We start from the raw sequence: 19,606 nt of genomic DNA on the forward strand, positions 1-19,606 counted from the left end.
ATAACATCATTTTAACATTATTAATTTTAATTAAATAAATAAATTAAAGTATCAAAGCCGTTTTCGTATAGCACTCGACACCGCATCGTAAGTTACCGGCCACCTCGCGGCCCGTCGGCCGCGGGTCCCACAATGCTAACTCTCTCTTGCTCGCACTCGCACCTCTCTCTCGCACACTAAGGACGGCCCCTTGCCGAAAACTCCGGGAAAATCAGATTTGTTTTACATCGCGTGTCTGGATTTGTAATGCACCGAACTCTGAAGTGTAGTCTGTTTTGTAGAGAGGAAAGATCAAGAAACTTATGTGAGTTGTCAATTGCGATATACGCAAAGATTGATGATATCTATATTTAGGCGGTCATCATTTGAAGACACTAAAATGTCATGCACAACGATTTTGATAATCGTGATAAAAGATGTTGTTCAGGGCCATAGAAAGTCAATTTGAATCATAGAGCAAAGATACAAATTATTTTCCATGAATTAAAAAATCGATTTGACAGTTTCAGAAATTTTGAAATTAGAACGCAAAAAAGAAAACGGAACGAAAATATATTATATTGATCGATTTTCAAACCGAAAATGTTGTATTTTTTTTACAAATGACAGTTTCTTCGTCATTTATAAAAGCCCTATATCAAATACACAACCTCCTGTTCTTTGATGGCGGTTACAATATTCAGATATTTCAGTTCATATTCGGTAGAAGCTGTACCCCGCCCTGTTTGGCTAGGTAGTGAAATTTCCCGCCTTCCGAACGGGCCATTAGAATTTATTAATAAACACCTCGGAAAGTTCGACGGTTTGGAACTGTACGCTGCAGACAAGGACTGAAGGGTGAAACTATACATACATACAACCAACGTACATACATTATATATACAGAGCATTATACACACACATTATATAATTTCTCTCTCTGCAGTAAAGTACCTACAAAGAAAAAACGAAATATTTTGACATAAGAGACAGTTTTTAACCTTTCCCTGTATTGATGAACTATACAACAGAGTCAGATCAAATATCATACTGTCAACTATCTTACTCAACAACTAATATTAAAAACTTTTTGCTATACATTTCTCTAAAATATTTAAACCACTCTGAAATCCAGCCAGGTATAGTCACATTATGACGTCACACACTCTATTATCATAATAATACAGGCTCGCACCGCGGCGTCGCTCGCCGAATAATAATAAACTGTAATGGGGCGAGACGCGCCTGCAATCTGACGGGATAGGAATGGCTGACTCGATTGCTCGAGTTCTCGAGTACTCGATAGTAAATAAGTTATCGATTGTTGAATGGTGATGGTTGTTTACTGGCTGGCAGTTAATGTTCTTTATTTTAAAATGTTTTTTTCTTTGCTTAGCTTTAATGGCTTTGCCGATATTAAGAATGCAGATAAGTGTATTATGTGACAGGAGTAAAGGAAGACCACTAATCGCTAAAATTGTGACCAGTGGCGTTAGTGAGGTTCGAATCCTTGACATCTAGATTTTCACTAATACTAGATGCTAAATCCTTTAATAAGTTTAATGTTTTCAGCAGAACAATGATTTCCTAAACAATATTTCTTATTAATTAGAATAATATTCCTGCTCATTTTTTTATGTTTAAGAGGTTGGTTTCATAAACATTCTCAATCTAGATACAGCATCACATGAGACATAATTGAATCGATTTAAAAAAGTTTACAAGTCAACAAAGAAATCACTACGACATCGTATTACATATTTTCCCGCGTCTCAGTCGCCTTCCCGCCATTTGAGCCGCTCGCGCCATTTTGGGCCGTCAAATGGCCCGCGCTGTCAAAGTCAACGACGAAACGCGAAATTCGAATTGAATTTCAAATGCTGGCTCCATTAATTTAGGGAGTTATTTTCAATTCCTATTATTGCTTTGGTAACTAGTAAGTAACTTAGTAGGTAATACGTATGTATAGGACAGTTGACCTTAATTTTTTCTTTTTAATCAGTCTACTAAGAGTTAAGAAATCATTTTTCACCGACTTCTAAAAAGGAGGTTTTTTTAATATTGTGCGCGCCTAACTTGTAACTAACCGATTTTGATGTTTTTTTTCTTACTGATAAATGCAGATTTTAGTAAGAAAATAGCGTGGATATTTCACTTGACACACGAAAGAAATTAAATAAAACGAAAAAAAATCACCTTTATAATTTATGGGCTTAACCTGCAACTTAATATTTGGCCACATAAACTCGAACCAAATTTTAAATGTAAGCGCGTCTAATAAGTATCAGAATTTAATTACTTCCAAGTACACAGTATCAAAACATATTGTACAATCATTATCTAACTAAAAACTAAACAATTCTGGATCGTACTCGTAAACGTAACAACAAATGTCAAACAACATATCACTTACAAGTGACTTGAAACAGTCAGACAAGCGCGGCAGTTATCTGTGTGCCAAACCGAGCGGCAATCAATATGAGTATCCCCGGGATTTTACAAATAGATATGTCCTTATTAAATTACAAGAAGTATATTAGTCCTAAACTCTGTGTAACTTTATTATCTGTGAAAGAAATCATATAAAAAGATGGCGGCTGTTTACATGGTACCTACTAATCAAACGGACTAGCTATTAAAAAAAAATCAATTCTCTTTATTCGATTTTTTTAATGTATCCCGTTTTAGATCCCGCTGCTCGGCAAAGGCCTCGCCGTTTTTCTTCTAAACCTCTATCTTTGCCATTTCAGGCCACTTGCGCGGTTTGCGAATAAAAAATAAAAAAAATGCTTAGATACTATTTAAAAAAAAACACATCAAGTTGAAATATAACACGATATCGTAGTTTTAATTTTTTGTATTTGTTCTATAAGTCATTGTAAAAGAAAAACAACAGTCAGTATTATTATGACATTTATAAAATATTTATTTTTCTCAATAAATCACAATCTGTTTACAATCTAATTGTGGCACATAGAACAACAGATAAAATACAATATTCCAAATAATAAATCGTACTGTAACGTACTGTCACTATTATGAGGTATTTTATTACATATATTATTATAATGCATACTGCATTTATACTAAGGGGAAATGCGAAAGGACGAAGCTAGAATTAGCCGGGCATTGTCAGTGACCCGCAAATAAGGGGTGATTTGATTAGTTGCAACATTGCCCCGGACCATTCAAGCCTACAAGACAAACCCCAAATTATCTAATACATACATAATATATTAATCACATTTATAACACAGATATCTACTATTTTAAACCTATCACAATTAAAATAAATTCGTATAGTTGGCAACCTTAAAATTCGGGTGTTGCTAGTTTTAACACAAAAAAGGATTATCGTTATGGTAACTTTGTCTTTTTTTTCTCATAAATTAAAGTAACACAGCCGAAACATCGAGATCTACATTACACCGAAACATCTTTGACTAGTTTTTGAAAAGATTCTACGTTTTTTTTCTCATCAAGTTATTACATTTTCTACGACATCGAATACGCCATCTAAAACACGTATAAATAACGTTAATATTTTTGTATTACCCAAATCACAGCGAAGTGACATTATTTGTGCGTCGGACGCTTGTAAATGAGCTATATCTCAAACTTATCTCAACTGAGAAATATGAGGTACTTTTAGGTTGTGTGAGCAAAAACAGGTGACAATCTAATGGAGGATTAATCTTCGGCCTCGGAGCCCAAAGAATAGTCCGTCTTAAGATCCCTGTTCATTTCCTCCGGGGAATTGTTCCTTGATCCCAGGGATCGAGAAGCGAAACTGCTTTGCGTAGCCATCCCGGCTAAGATCCCGTTAGACAAAGCTTGTACCGACAGGGCTTCCTGGGACGGCCCAGCGTAGCTGTACTGCTGATAGACAGCCTGGATCCTCGCTGCATTCACCAGCGTCTGTATCTTCAACTGCGTGTCAAGTGCCAAACTAAGCGGCAACTTCCGCAATTGACTGGCTATCAGCTTCCCAAACATCTCGAACTCGTTCTCATTACCGTTCTCAGAATGTTGACTGAGATCTTGGGGTAGATCCGTGACGTCGCCGCTGTCCGAATTACTTTTCTTTTGTTTCGTGGGTACTGGGTAAATTGTAACGAGCGAACTCGTCAGCGGCGTAGCGATCCCGACAGGGGGATTTAGAAACGGCGCGGACGTTACCGGCGGGAGAATGCCGAAAGTCCCCTGATTTAAGCCGAACGGCGTGCCGGGCCGGGGGGACGGCGTGTTCAACACGTACGGCGTCGACGAACGTGTCGAGCTGCGACGCTTTCGCGGACTTTTCTTTTCCGGCGATTTACGCTCACTCAGGTCTTGAACGACGTCGCTGTCGTCGCTCGCCGGTATCTCCAGCAAACTGTTGTCCACCTATCAAACAAACGAGCGGCCACTTAACATCAGAGCGCATGTGTAAACATTGTATGCGATGTAAACAACAAAAAATGAGACTCACGGAGCTTGGTGTGACGATCGCCCGCAGAAACCTGTCTGCGTGTTCGAACCACGTGACGCTCGGTCTGTACGCATGCGCACCAGCCTTCCTCGCCGCGCGAATCTTCTTCAACTCGACGCTATACGACGAACGTATGTTTTTTATTTTATTTTTCAATTCTTTAACGGTGACGTCGACCAAATTCAGTGAATTGATTATTTCAATATATCCTTGCTCTCTAATTTTCTTGTTCTTGTAGTGCTCGGAGACGGGGTTCCAGAGGTATTCGCGCTTCTCGTACTCGATAATCATCTGGATGGTCAGGTCCTCGCTCCACTTGGGGTTAGCCAGGATCGCCACCATTTTGTTTTATTAAAGCATGCTATTTTGAAGCGCGATAGTTATTTTTTATTTAGTTTATGTTATTTAATTTCGCGAGTAAAGCGTTGTTAGTACCAGGAGCGCAGAAGGGTGCGGGCGGTTCGCATGCGCGCAGCATACTAAAAGCACGTCGATGGGCCGGCACCCCGCGCGGGGGGTCTATTTCGGGAGTAGCCGGCATCACGCAGTCGCGTGCTTTGGAGCGTGCTGTTTCCTCTTCTCACCGCTCGGAGGCTGGGCGCCGAGTGAAACGGAAGATTTGTGGCCGGCGGCCGGACGACTGCTCGTACCTACAACGGCGACCGCCCGCCAATTGTCATATTTCAATTGAAGCACTTACAAGCTTTGGCAGTATCGAGTTTTACTTTTTCTATCTCGTTACAGATAGTGCGATAGTTTTGAAGCGACGCGCGTCGTGGTACTTCAAACGTTGCGGTACCATGACGTATGCTCTGGTATTTAGAAGTCTATTACTTTGAACATTGTTGTATTTAATTTACTTATGAAAAGCTGTCTCCTTAGATACTTATTTTTTTCTGCTACTTTCAATGTATTTCAAGCTTCAATTCTATTGTTTTTTATATTTGTTTTCCGCATTCCGACTGCGTAAAAAAGGTACTCCTGTTATATTCTTCTAATAAAATAACAATAAATCAAATAATTTTTTACAAAAAAATTAGCAACCAAAAAAAAATTCAAATTAAAAAGAGTCATTTTTTAAATATTTCTAATTCCATTTAAACTCGCAATACTCGTAGTGTGTACGCGGATCAACACTCCGTGATCCTTGTCGGTCGGCACTCGCCATTCGGGCCGTCACACTTGTCGGGGCGGCGCGGGCCGGCGCGGCGCGGGCCATTTCGCGACGACTGCCGACTGCCGATGTACCGATACCGCACACTACCGCGCAATACTCGACAGTCACTTTGGTCGCTTGCTGCCGCCCTAACGTCTGCCACGAGTGTATTTTATGTTAGCCGATAACCTCGCTCTGACCCTGCGAATAATTATTGTAAACGCTATTAACGAGATGGGTTTTTTTTTTCGATTTTGTTGATGGCTTGCGAACTATTGAGATTTTAATAAACTTACTTCTGAATTTTAAGGTAGTTTTATTGAAAACACTAGTAGTGTAGTAGTGTTTTTTTTAACTGTGAATTTTTTGAGTTACATATTAGATTTATCAGACCTATTATTATTTCGATATAAATTGCTCAGAACTGAGTTTTAATTCTGATGCCGTGTTGACAAGCTTATAAAATTAACACGAAGTTATAGTTTTCTTTAAGCATGTAATTTGAATTAGTTAAATAATGTGACCCCTAAATAAAATTATTACCTCATTAATAAAGATAGATACACAACCAGACGTTGCATAATTAACGATTAATAATGAAATAGAGTTTAATAAAGATAGGAGGAACAGGGCGGAGGTAATTTGAATGCAGGATGCAGCGCAAGAGAGATTAAAACAGTACAAAACTGTTTTGTGACGAAATTTTAATTATGTTCCTTTAGAATTTACCGAAAACTAATTAATTTTATTAATCGACGTTTTACTTCTATAGTGATACAAAACTTGTATTGATTTTCAGTAAAAAATAGATACACAACCACTAAAATAAAACTGAAGTTTTTTTCGTCCTGAACATTCTTCAACTGAAGTAATTTTTATGCGGATAATGAGTTGTCGAAAAAAAAGGAAAAGAACAAAATTCGCAGGATTATTGAAGATTCAGTTTATTTATTCCTTAATTTTTAAGGTTTTTAATGATTTTTTTAATTTAATAAAGGCATGGTAGAATTTTTAAGAAAGTTAAACTCAGTATTTAAGCAAAGGCGGGACACTTATTGCGTAAAAAAAATATCTCTTATACTACAATACTTTTCCAAACATAAATTCGTAAACAAAACAAGGCATTTTAATTAAGAAAACTATTATCAGAACAATTGGTGGTATAATAAAAGCAAAGTGGCAATATTCGTACGTCGGCTTTTCTGACGGCGAGCGTCGGATGGAAACGACGGGCCGGCGATAAGATAGCGGGCGAAGCAGCTGTAATAGGTATAGCTAGTATGGGTACAGTATAGCGAGACGGCCCGGGGAAATCTCAGCGATGCGAATCCGTGAAATATGTCCTAGAAATGTGTTCCCGCTTAAATATTGCCCCGGTTCGCGCGTTATGAGATCAAAACTGAGGGACTTTTGTCATATTGCAGGGTTTTGTTTGGTTTTCGGATGGAAATGCGAAAATTCGTTACTAAATGTGTTGGCAAAATCTCCGCTGATAATATTTTTAGATAGTTTTTTTTTAAGGTTGGAGAAATGAGCATAAATTTGTTCTAGAAGAAAAATCTAGCATGTCATAGTCAAGTACAAAACTGGACTCCATTAGTTCTTACTGCAGAACTACTTTTAGGCTTAAATTCATCGTTTACGAAGTAAAAGAAGACACAAAATTATCGTCCAAAATGAAACCTAAGCAACAATAATCCTCAAATATTCCATCAAACATTACTGTATCTAGTTCCACAACTTACATAAAACATACTTGCAGTTACCCGAAGAGCAGGTGACTGCAGAAATTAAGTATACCACACACATCCAACACACATTAACAAACACCACATACGTAGCTGTCAGGCAAGCCGCGTTGCGTCACTGCACGCGACCACATCTATCTACACTCCTATAGCTCCACACTCTGCATCCAGATCAAGGGAAAATGTGTCTTATGAGGATAGAAATAAGTGGTTTGGGGAACGTAAATCAGTATGTGGCACTTGGCTTTATAGGTGCCGGTGCCGGCGAGGCCAAGAGACAGATAAATATCGTTTTATACTCATCGCATCGCTTTGATGTGGTGCGGTCAGTAATTTTCTCGCTCTCTACTCGCCTGGCGCTGGTCTTGTGTATATTTATCACGGTGATATAGTAACCGACGGCTTTTACGATTATTGTTCTCGCTTTTGTTAGGGCTGTAGTATGGTAAGCTGAGACCAGGTTGAGTTACGCGGTTTCGTATGTCGACTTCGAGTTTCGTTTCGAAAGTTCTACCCGAATGTATTTAGATCGGAATCGAAAGCATTAATTGGTGACTGAGACTACTGACAGTTCTGAAGTCTTGTATTTAAGTAACTATCTGTTTTGACATCATCTATATGATAGATGCATAGTATTTCTACTTCCTCTAAGTTTTTAGTACCGACTGAGTAAGCATACTAAAAAATGTAAACCAGACATTCCAAACTAGAATCGACTAGGGCTCTAAAAAGGGGCAAATAGATTTTGTATATTATGCATTTGTTTTAAAACAACTTTGTTTTATTTTAGTCATATCCTGAGCAATCATTATTATAGTATTTATAGTAAAAATACTACGATCTCCATCTCTAATTTACCACATTTTCTTCCATGCTATAATGGGAAAAATTGAGGAATCCTAAAATTACCCCCATATTGTGCCAAAGCGAATCATCATGAAAGACTAAACCATGTTATACTTATAGCTATAAGTATGAACAACTTCTGGCCGAACTCCCTATAATTCCACAAACTTATACAAAACCCTTCAGATAACAGCGTACAAATGAACACTTGTAAATTGACAAGACTACTTCGCATTACCACGGGGCAAGGCGCCATTTTGCGAAATGTATACTCACGCGGTAACATAATGAGGGTGACAGCGGCGGGAGGATAACTGGCTCCGGAATACAGATGGTACAACATCAATAGCCACAAAACTTGAATAAAAACTCCTCTATTCCGTTGTAGTAAGGTTGGTTTTAGATTCTCGTTGTTGCAGACCGTGTGGTAGACCGTACAAGCCCCTTTGACGAGCTACCGACACCGCCGCGGAATGGGCTTGGTCGTTAGTGACTGAAATATTCCATCATACTTTTTTTAGAGTGCGAACTCATAACGAAATGTTGACGTAATGCGTGTTATATACGTTTTTTTTGCTTTAATCAATTATTTACTGTGCAGGTGATTTTATAACATATAATCTATCAAATAAGTCTTATCCCACCAAAAACATTAAATGTAAAAAAATGCCAAGTCTCTCGATGCAGTCTTTCCATCGTAAAAAGTTTTGAGATCTCATAGAAGCCAAGTCCTATTCAAAATATTTTGTAGTTATAAATCAACATTTAGTAATTGTATCAATAGTTTTCTTTATATTATAATTATAGTGACTTGGCAATGAGCACAAGAAGAAACAAATAAAACGGCATATTTGTAGGAGTTGAAAGTTACACACACCGCATGCGTAAACATTAATATCACAAAATTAATTTTCTTTTGGTTTATCCGTGTCGTCCCAACCGAATTTCGGCAACGGCAGTCAGTCTTAGTGTACTCTCGATTCATTTACTTTCATAAAGCGATGGCCCGTAAGGTATTCTTAATTATTGTATTGGAGCATGTAGTCGGTAGTGACCATCATGATTCACACATAACAAATAATCTGATCACTGGTCTCGTCAGTAACATTTGCACATAATTCCAGGCATCAAGCAGCTTTTAATTTGTGCTCATTGCCAAGTCACTATAATTATAATATAAAGAAAACTATTGATACAATTACTAAATGTTGATTTATAACTACAAAATATTTTGAATAGGACTTGGCTTCTATGAGATCTCAAAACTTTTTACGATGGAAAGACTGCATCGAGAGACTTGGCATTTTTTTACATTTAATGTTTTTGGTGGGATCTCATTTATTTTTTGTAAGTGTATTTCTTTCTTTTTTTTTAGGTGTCATAATTTCTAGGACTTCAGCTACTGCTTTGCTTAGAACCCATTCTCTATCTCTATCTCTTTTGTTTCTTCTCTGAGACTTCGTTACTTCTAATGTAAACAAGCTTAAACTTATATATATATGCATATATATATCTACTAACTTACAAACTATAGCTAAACTAAACTAAATAACACGTAAAGTTCTCCGAATATCAATTATCACTACAATATTTTTTAGTTTCGAAATGGTTTTTCATAGACAGGTGGCGCTATCAAATGAAAATTATCGAATTATTCTGAAGTACTACTTAGACTGCGCTTTGTAACGAAACCATAGCGCGATTCAGATACGTACAACGCCATCTATCGAGCGCGCATACAATATTTATCGCAATACAATGGAGTTTTAGCTTTATTAATTTAATGAATTATGAATTTTATGTATTAATTTGTATTAATGATAGTCTGTGTATTACATTTATATTATTCTTTTCTATTCCATGTATGTATTCATCCAATTGAATAGGTACTTAAACAACGAACAAAGTTAACAATGCAGTCAAAATCCATACATAATGTTCTTGCCAAACCGCAAATATAAAATTGTTTTCTATGGCATATTATTTTTTAATGTTTTTATAATTTTTCCTTTATATGTGGCTAAGGACCTATCTTGGTGCAAAATTTGAAGTTTCTAAGTCTGCTAGAAGTACCTTAGATTTTTGATGATCTGTCAGTGAGTCAGTGAGTCAGTGAGTCAGTGAGTCAGTGAGTGACAAAATGGTGTAACTTTGATCGACCGTAACTCCTAAACCATTAATTCAATTGGCATGTAATTTCGAACTTAAGCTTGTTCTAATGCCTACTATTATTCCCCGAAAAGCTAAACTCCTAGCTTTGTCCACGTCGAAGATACAGGGGGGGCGAAACAGCCGCGAATCGCTTCGAGAAAAGATGGTACGGCCGTGCCCGTTTTGCTCGAGACTTGGCAGGGGCACTGCCGTGCCCTCAGATTTCAGCCTACTGTCTTTGGAGTCAGTAAACAGTCAAGATAAAAAAATGCCTAATAAAGACTCAACTATCAAAACCCTTCGCATCCCCTACAGTGCCACACCATTGTCCACAGGCGCAAACTTCGATAGCTAGCTACACGTAGCTTCAGCTAACAATAAAGGCATATCGTTGAAAGCACGCAGTCATATATCAAAATGGTTCTCGTCACAGGCGACACGCGCTGTCGGCCCGGGGCGCGTTACTCGCACATACATGCACGCTAGCGATAAACGTATCGAGTACACACGGCCTAGCTTAAATGCGGGGTCGATAGGATGAGGTTAAGTGACACTTGTTGAGGCCGCGAAGTGGATGGGTTAGCTTTTGTGCTGGTTAACGAAAGTATAATTATAGGTGTTTATTAAATGAGTGAGAGTGTAGTATTATAGTTGTATTTTCAGTTCGAGAAAAGCATGCAGCTTTATCGGGCAGAGAAGCTAGCTTTGAAGCTTTTTTACAGCCCTGTATGCTCTTCAACAAGTTCTATGTAAACTATCGAATTGAATATTTAGATTTGAACTACGAATAACCGCTTACCAACTATTTTTATTAATTAAGAAAATAAAAGTAAATAATAAAAATCGTTATCCTTCAACTTTTACAGTCAATCTTACGTAGGGATCACCTTTTAAGTAAGCCTGTAAGCATATACCTGCGTTAAGAAATTGATAACAAATTTTGTACAGGTATATAAAGTATACACAACTACCTAAACTACTACCTTATTCTCATAATTAGCAAGTAAATTTGTAACAAAACTAACTTTGTCGGCAAGTATCAAGAACGTTCGTGTCGCACTACAGCCGTCAGCAGTCGTCGGGCGCGAGGCGCGGCCCGGGGCGCGGTGGTCGCACCTACCACGACACGCCAGCGATAAATACCTATCGCTATTGAGTGTTTCTCATGGTACAGGTACATGCAGAAGTTTAACTGGTAATGTAGATTTTGGTTTATATTGTGTTTTACAAGTTTTAGTGCGTGTTACTTTATGGTATTGAATAAAAAAAATCAGCACCTTTTCATTTTACCGGTCAATCGTATTTTTTCAAATTACCTAATAGCGTCGACCGTAAAAGCTTCGTTTGGGCATGTTATAAAAGCAAAGTTTATAATGTAGGTATTCCGATATTCAGAATCTAGGAAAAGTAATATACTCCCGATGATTGCTGTCAAACTTGCCAAAAAACCACACAAAATGGGTCGAACCCGCAACTGTGGTCGTAACCGAGTCACAGTTATCTGTGCAGTCAAGATTAGAAACGATATTGTTATAAATTGCTTTACAATTTCTGATCTGATTCCAAACACACAATTTCGTTACGTAATATTGTACTAAAACTAATTTAACCTTCTGACATTCACCTGTCATATGTAACTTGAATATAGCGCCTTGAGTACATTCCGTCTTCTGAAGTGTACACGGTATGTCTATGTCGTACCCATTCACTGAAGCGACGTATTACTGTGCTATATGTGTACAGAATCTTCTATGGAATAACATAGATCGTGCACAAAGAATTGTATGAGAGGCGTAGGACAGACAAGTTCCAAAAATTGCACACTAGATGGCGCTTTCAAAATGGCTGGAGCATTGTCAATATTTTGCTCTTTTTTGTCCCAGGTGTTTTTTTTTTATCTAGCAGATTGCCTTTCTGATTTATTCAATAACAATAATTAGAAACTCATTGTATTGACAGTGAGTGTTCCCCCCGTACCTACTGAATTTCTAATTATTGTGTTGGCAAAATGCTTAGGTGAACACGAATAGTGCCAATTTAATCCAATTTCCATTCATTCAGCGGCCATTGTAAATAACAGAACGGGGCTCAGAGCTACGCTATAATAAGAGAAGTATTCTTGGTAAATAAAGTTATCTTAGATAGACGGTCTCACTAATAAGGCGGTGAGTACAAAGTTAAAGCGCTACCAACTTCTTACGAAACTATCCCGAAGTCGCAACAAACAATAGTTTCTTGTATTGACAAGTCTTGAAAATGTCTCGTAGACAGGTCAAAACAACGAAGAAAATAATGTTTAAAATAAAAAAAAACCGGCAAAAATCATCGCCCGGGAGCCGGGGCTAACGAGCGGTAGGTACCAGGGAGGCATGACATTATAGAGGCACGCGCCATTAGACGAGCGGCGGTGGCGGAACGGGCCCTATTTCCGGAAGGAAGCGCGCCCGGATGCCGCGCCGCGTCCGCCTCGCCTCCTGTCGCTAAGTTACTTCGCCTGCTACTGAATTATGGCCGCCTGGTGTCTGCACTAGATTTTGATATCATGCTAGCCTAGTCTTAAAGTTATTCCGATGCAGTTTTGCGGTTACTTACTAGTTCTTTCTTTATGATGGGTATTAAAGTTTTCGCTTACCTGGAAAGGAAAAATATATTTTTATGTTTACAGACTAAGCACTATTATTCAGACATGAATACTTAAAACTAATTCTCATCTAAAATCGTTATTTATGGGAATAAAGAAAATGTAAGTTTGCTATTCCTTGATTCATGAAGAGACATTGGTATATTTAGGTCACCTCAATAGTAGAAAATGAAATGATTGTAATAAGTGCGCATGAAGCTCTTATCTTAAAAAAACGGATCAATTATAAGTATGAGTGCATTTCCTGCAGAGCAAAATTGCAATCACTCCATCCGTTCGGGAGCTATTGTACGGGTACCACAAACAGACAGGCACTATAAACTTATAACACCCCTCGTTTTTGCGTCGGGGTTTAAAAAGGACAGTCCTTCAAAACGTGACATTCCTGATATCCTACTCTACATATTCGATCCTCTGATCACATGACACGTTAGTCATATGATCCCAGAGGCATTCGGCTATTAACATGCCACTTTTCACAGTTTTCACACGAAATCGAATGTTTTTGACGGTGATGGTTTTCAGGGTGTCGCAGCCAAAGGTTAAAAATAGAACCCTATGGTAGAGACTCCTCTGTTTGTCTGTAAGTCCGTCATTAGGCTGTATCTCAAGAACCGTGGTGGCAAGACGGTTGAAATTTTCGCAAATAATGTATTTCTGTTGCTGCTATAGAAACAAATACTAAAAATGAAGATGGAGGTTAAGCAACGCTTGTTACGGACAAAAAAATGACACCGATTTCTTTATCTTTAGCCTATTTGCACGGAACCCTATAGCCCGAGTCCGATCCGCGCCGGTCAATTCTGTAGCTTTATTTGTCAAAATCTAGCATCAACTATGCTTAAAAACGTTACTTTGCATGACATGGCGTAGTTCAATCAACATACAAGTTTCAGTCAGACTTTAATCACACATTCACCCACACTAACTCCAAAACATAGTTTATTTTAGACCATTGACTTGTAAAATGTAGCAAAAAAATAAAGATCCAAAATCCAGACATCTTAGGCAGACACAAACGTAACGCACATTAGGCACCAAAATAATAATCCCAAATTTCAGAATAGGGGAAAAACCGCACCTTTGTATTAGGCGCGTTAGCCGGGACGCTCGACGCGGTTAGGGCTGGCATTAATCAAAATTAAAAGTGGATTACGACATGCGACAGGGCTGCCGCGCACTGCCCGCTCACAAATTAGGGGCACGTATTTATGTCATATTTAACGGGAGGATTTTAAAGTTGTGCGGAATGTGGATTTTTTGCATAACTCACATTTTGACAAAGAATATACGTTTATTTTAGAAGAAAACACCGCGATGCCGATAAGATTTAGCTTGTTTATTTAATAACTGACTTTAAAGAGAAGGAGGTTCTCAATTTATCTCGTTTTTTATGTTTGTTGCCTCAAGACTTCCGACTGGATTTTTCCATTTAATTTAATGACAAAGAGCTGTCATTTATTCCCCATACAAATTTCACCAAGTTGGTCTTAGTACTGTTTATTTCAAGTCAATTTTCAATTCAGGTTATATATAAACTATCTGTGTTACAAGTTTTGTCCAAATCAATTCAGTGGTTTTTGAGAAAAACAGCAACAAACTTCTATACATACTTACAAACTTTCCGTTTAAATATTAAAAGGGTTTGTATACTTTACTTAACCTACACATAAAAATGTATTTCGTTCATTCGTATTGCGTATAAGAAGTATTTAGCACGTGTCAATACCGATCGTTTATCCCCCACATACCAACTCGAAGCTACAGGTATCATTCAACCATGCCACCTACAGCCGTGCGAATAGGACAGCGATATACAGTTGAACACCGCCCGGCTGTCATTAGTGACGTCGGTAAATCAAGCGACACTTGAAACCAAGGGTTCCGTATGTTACGGGGATTAAAATATGATAAAGTTGCAATGTTCACTGATACTTAGAACCGAACCCTTTTGGATGTAATCGGTCATTTTGGGTGGCAGAAAAGTTTGATATAACTTATTTTCTTGACAAGTTCCGACATTTTGGAAAATCTGTTTGAATAGTTTGCGATTTTAAATGTTTGTGTTGTTTTATACCTTTTTTTTGTAAATAGATCTAAGTATGTTTTGATTGTGCGGTATTGAAAACTTTTTTTTAACAGACGTGTAATGAAGCTTATGAAGCAGACTTGACAGATTTTAAATAAGCGTGAACACATAGCAAGCTAGACGATATCAAAAAGTGTCCTCTTCTTTATATGCCGTGATAAAACAGGTCCAAGCGAAATCCAGCAACAAATACAAGTGAAGCTATAACATAATCCGTATGAAAGGAATCTCTAATTCAAAGCTAAAAAAGTTATCGTCAACATAGGCAACAACGCACAAAGCTGAGGCCTCACATATGGCGGGGCGGGCCAAATTGATAACTTGATAACGCCCGGGACCCACATCCCACAATCCCGGGAACCCGGGTCGCGGGATTGCGGGATCCCGGGGTTTATCCGGCGAAGAAAGAGATATGCTTTTTAGTGCGGGGTTAGCCTGTTTATTATTTTTATGTAAATCGTAATTCTTAGGGATGGAATGATAACATTCAGTGCACGTATGTTTGGCTTCGTTTGCGAGTGAGTGCGAGGTTTACTATAAGTTGTTTGTGTTGCGAAATCTGTTAAATATTATATTGAGGATGCTGTGAGGTATTGGGGTACCACTTGTGTTATAGGTACCTAACGTTACTACTTATTCATTTTTCGGGTCGAATCGGGACGCCTGATGAACTTTAAAAAAACTGGATGTTTACGTTATTGTGGTCTGTTTAATTTAATGCAGGAGAAAATCGTAGTAATTTGGTTACGAAAATGACAAATGTTATTTCATTACCGTGTTACTTACTGATGTAGGTGTTTGTTAGCAAAAGCGGGACATTTTCACTGTGGTACAACGGAACGGACAGAAAGCGGGGCGTATGTTCATGTTAGTCATACCGTTAGAAGATATACAGGAGAAACTCTGCTTTAAGAAAGGTTTTTGTTAACAATAATTCAAAAATATGCGCCAATGCCCAGTCGGTTAAAATTGCCTTGAATGACGAACTATGACAGACAGAAGATGGATAGGACCAGAAACGATAGATTCATTATATTGATTGTCTCACAGATGTACCAGGCGCTCAGATCAGGTGAGGATATAATTTGAGAGTTGTAATATCTCATTAAGCGGGAAGGCGACCTGGGCGGGGATCGGGAATGGAATTAAACGCCGCCGGGACCGCCCGCGCCCGGGATCGTGGGCCAAAGATGTATAGAGGCAGGATGTGACACAGACACAGAGGCATATTATAATGTACATTTTTCCACGCGTACCTTCAAGACACGTCAGCAAGCTCAGTGCTGATGATTGACGATGATCGGGGCTAATACTTTCCGGGCCAGTTTAGCAGGTTACACAAAGGGCAAAACAAGGAATATGAGTGGCAAGAAACAAGCCTGTTTATCTTAAGTCAAATAATACAGTGGTCCTTAAAACTGAACTTAGAATGTTCCGTTTCTTCATCAAGTTTTGATTAGGCTGGTCTGGAAGGCTGATTTATACGAATTGAACATCGAGATTAAGAGTGGTTGCAAACACCACGCCAAACCGGCCCATCCCACTGTGCGGGTCGTTCGCGGGTTCGATCCCCGCGTAGGACAAGTATTTGTGTGATCCACTAAAGCTTGTTCTGAGTTTGGGTGTCTTGTTTGTGATTTGTATGTTTCAGAAATCCCCCGCGACACAAAGATTAAATTCTTAACTGCGTGAGTTGTTTTTTAAAGCAAAAAAAAAAACAAATCAACTCTACTAAAAGGCCACATCCAGTATCCCTACATCTTGTACTAAGGGTCCAAGCGTAGCCCACTCGCGCAAGTTCGATCAGACACTAATTGGGGTGTGAATTTGCCTGCGGGCCCCTCCGTCACGACTCGCCTCTGAAAGGGATCTCTAAAAGTTGCATGATTTACTACTGCCACTTGTATTCCGTCTTGTAGTGAAGGCGTGGGATGTATAGTTAGGTGTAGGAGATATTTTTAAAAGTTGAGTTGTTTTTTTTTCGAATTTTTTTTGATGTTTGTGTCTTGTGGTGGAATATGTTTGTGAATTGCTTTATAAGCTGGTTCTATTGTTCTAATGCATTAGATTTTATTACTAAAAACTAAGCCTATATACCTATTACCTACGAAAAATTGGCTGAAACTTATTTCTTATATGAGTTCACAGAGCTCTATGTATGAAAATAGTGTTCTTTTCAATTTATAGGGTTATCATATCTGCCCAAAATGGTCATGGGGTGTAGGGCATGGTAGAGAATGATTCGCTTTTAGCAAAATCAAAGGGAAAAGAATCAACATAAAAAGTATAAAGATATGGAACATCTACAAAAATTATAAAAAAAAAACCAAACAATGCACTACTCCATCCGAACACGCTTTTAAAAAAATATTCTCTACATCTAAGTTCGAAATACAAAATTCAAATATAGAACGTGTGCGGGCCGGTTGGCGGCACGTTCGCCATTTTCCGTAGCGTTTTTACGATGTAGCCGATAACGTTTACGAGGCGCGCTGAGTGGCGTCGCCGCGACTCGCCTCGACTGATTGCATGCGGACTCCACGTGGATAGTGATGTGGTATAGTGGTGGCTATCGATAGATTAGTTTTTTAAAGCTGTTGGGGATTTTTGGAAGGACCGAAGGTTGATGTGACTGGGAGAAAATGAAAATGTTGGTGTGTTTTACTTGAATAAGAATAATGACAAATATTCAGGATTTTGCCTATCTTCACTCACTGCAGAGAGATATCATACAGAATCTTAGGCGAAAAATGTCCTAACATACACAAAAAAGTGGCTCCTCCACTCTCAATAAACAATATTTACAAACAAACATTACTCTCAATCTCACACCACTAAAATAATTCCCAAAAAATCTCGATATCGATAATTCAGCACCACGACCACATCACTAGCCGGGTCGTGTATCCGTGACACATCGTGTAGTGTAGCCGACGACATCGCGCGGCGTATTTTATGCGCCCCGTCGCGCGGCCCCGACCGCTCCCGACAACGCCCGAGCGCGCCCAGCGGACCTATAGGGCTGGCAATTTATATAATTTTGTGTTATTAATTTAATTTGTTTTTGGAATTATTATTTTTTTAGATTTTGTTCGTAAGTATATTAGGCTTTCGCTAAGGCTATATGTATGTTTCAGTAACTAGGTTCTATAGGTCTTAAAAAAAAAAGATTTTCTTTCAGACCTGAATTAATACTAGTAAAACTGTCGCTTTTATTCTGGCTAAGATCTCTATAGATTGTTAACTATGATACTTTCATATAGCATTTCGTGACTTGTACAATATCAATTCGTATTACATACACACTGTGCAGAACACCGTTATACGTGGTAATGGGATGGATGGACAGTATTTTATCCAACATTGCCCGTATCGTATCACTCAAATTATACAAAAATAATTCAATAAAACCGGCAGCCCTAGCTGAGTTACGCCTCGCCCGTGCGAGCCGACGACTAATGACCGAAAAGGCCTTCCCTACCAAATTATAATGAGGATGGTGTTTTTGTTCGAAAAACTGTTAATTGATGTTCCAGCGTAGATTCTGATCACCGCGCGACGAGGCGTTAAGGAGCCAACGGGCCGAACCACGAGAAAATAAAACGAAACCAAAACAAATATAGTGCCCTCATAAATCGCGGATCGGAGGACCGGGAGGAAGGACAACGGGTCCTGCCATCCGCACTAAAGGACCAGAAAGGGTCCTTTATTTGACTTCCACTTGATTTAAAGATTGAAACCAACTATAACTTGAGGCGTACCTTTGATGGTGGCATTAAAAACTAAGGCGCGCTTGCACATAATACTCTGATTTACGATACCATAATGTGGTTTATGTACACTGTAGCCAGTGGCTGCTACCATCGTTTGTGGTCAACTTTTATAAATAAACTTTTATAACTGGAGTTCTGATATGAACTTATGAGCCGGCAATATGGTTGCTTTTACAGCAGAAATACCAAGTCAAATGTATTGACAGTCCTTAATGTTTTTCTTCTATAGAATCTGGAGAAGTTTATGAAGGGAAGACCAGATAGTGAAACAGAGTAAGAAGTCTTGAAGTCTTCTTGGGAAAACTTTTTTCAGCAATGGGACTAAATCAGTATGAAGGTAATTTGTACTATAAGGAAATTTGGAGAGCAAATGGGTTGGAACTTGTAGACTCTAGAAATATGTTACAACTTTGCCACGTCATACGGCAAAAATTTGAACCAAATGAACTGGTGTGTTATCTAACAAGATTTGAGGGTGTTCTCCAAATTATGGTAAAAATGGAAGTGGACAAAGTCAAGAAGCCTACAGGGTCCATAGTGTACTATACTTATATTATGTTACACCTATTTAACATATGGAGTGCAATAAAAATATAGAGTATTGAGTATTGAAGTTCTTACCCTTCATAGGAGTAAGAATTTTTTTCTTCTATGCTTCTATACGATTATTGTAAATGGGCACGAGTCAGCTAGTAACAAAGACAGAGGTTCAATTTTTCAGGACGACAACATGCAAATTGCCACCACGTTAT

General features: G+C 38.5%; 2 protein-coding genes across 4 annotated transcripts in view; both read right to left on the reverse strand.

Moving 5' to 3' along the window:
- The window catches only part of LOC113494147 (nucleolar protein 4), a 137,908-nt gene that overhangs the window by 105,205 nt on the left and 13,097 nt on the right, over nt 1–19,606 (reverse strand). The gene's annotated exons all lie outside the window — the stretch shown is intronic.
- On the reverse strand, nt 3,193–5,147 carry LOC113494153. The gene is made up of 2 exons (XM_026872345.1): nt 4,451–5,147; nt 3,193–4,365 (listed from the first exon to the last, which is right to left on the reverse strand). The coding sequence occupies exons 1-2, from the start codon at nt 4,790–4,792 to the stop codon at nt 3,670–3,672; spliced, it is 1,038 nt and encodes a 345-aa protein (XP_026728146.1). The 5' UTR covers nt 4,793–5,147; the 3' UTR covers nt 3,193–3,669.

The sequence above is a fragment of the Trichoplusia ni genome, chromosome 5, assembly GCF_003590095.1.
Source record: "Trichoplusia ni isolate ovarian cell line Hi5 chromosome 5, tn1, whole genome shotgun sequence".
NCBI lineage: Eukaryota > Metazoa > Arthropoda > Insecta > Lepidoptera > Noctuidae > Trichoplusia > Trichoplusia ni.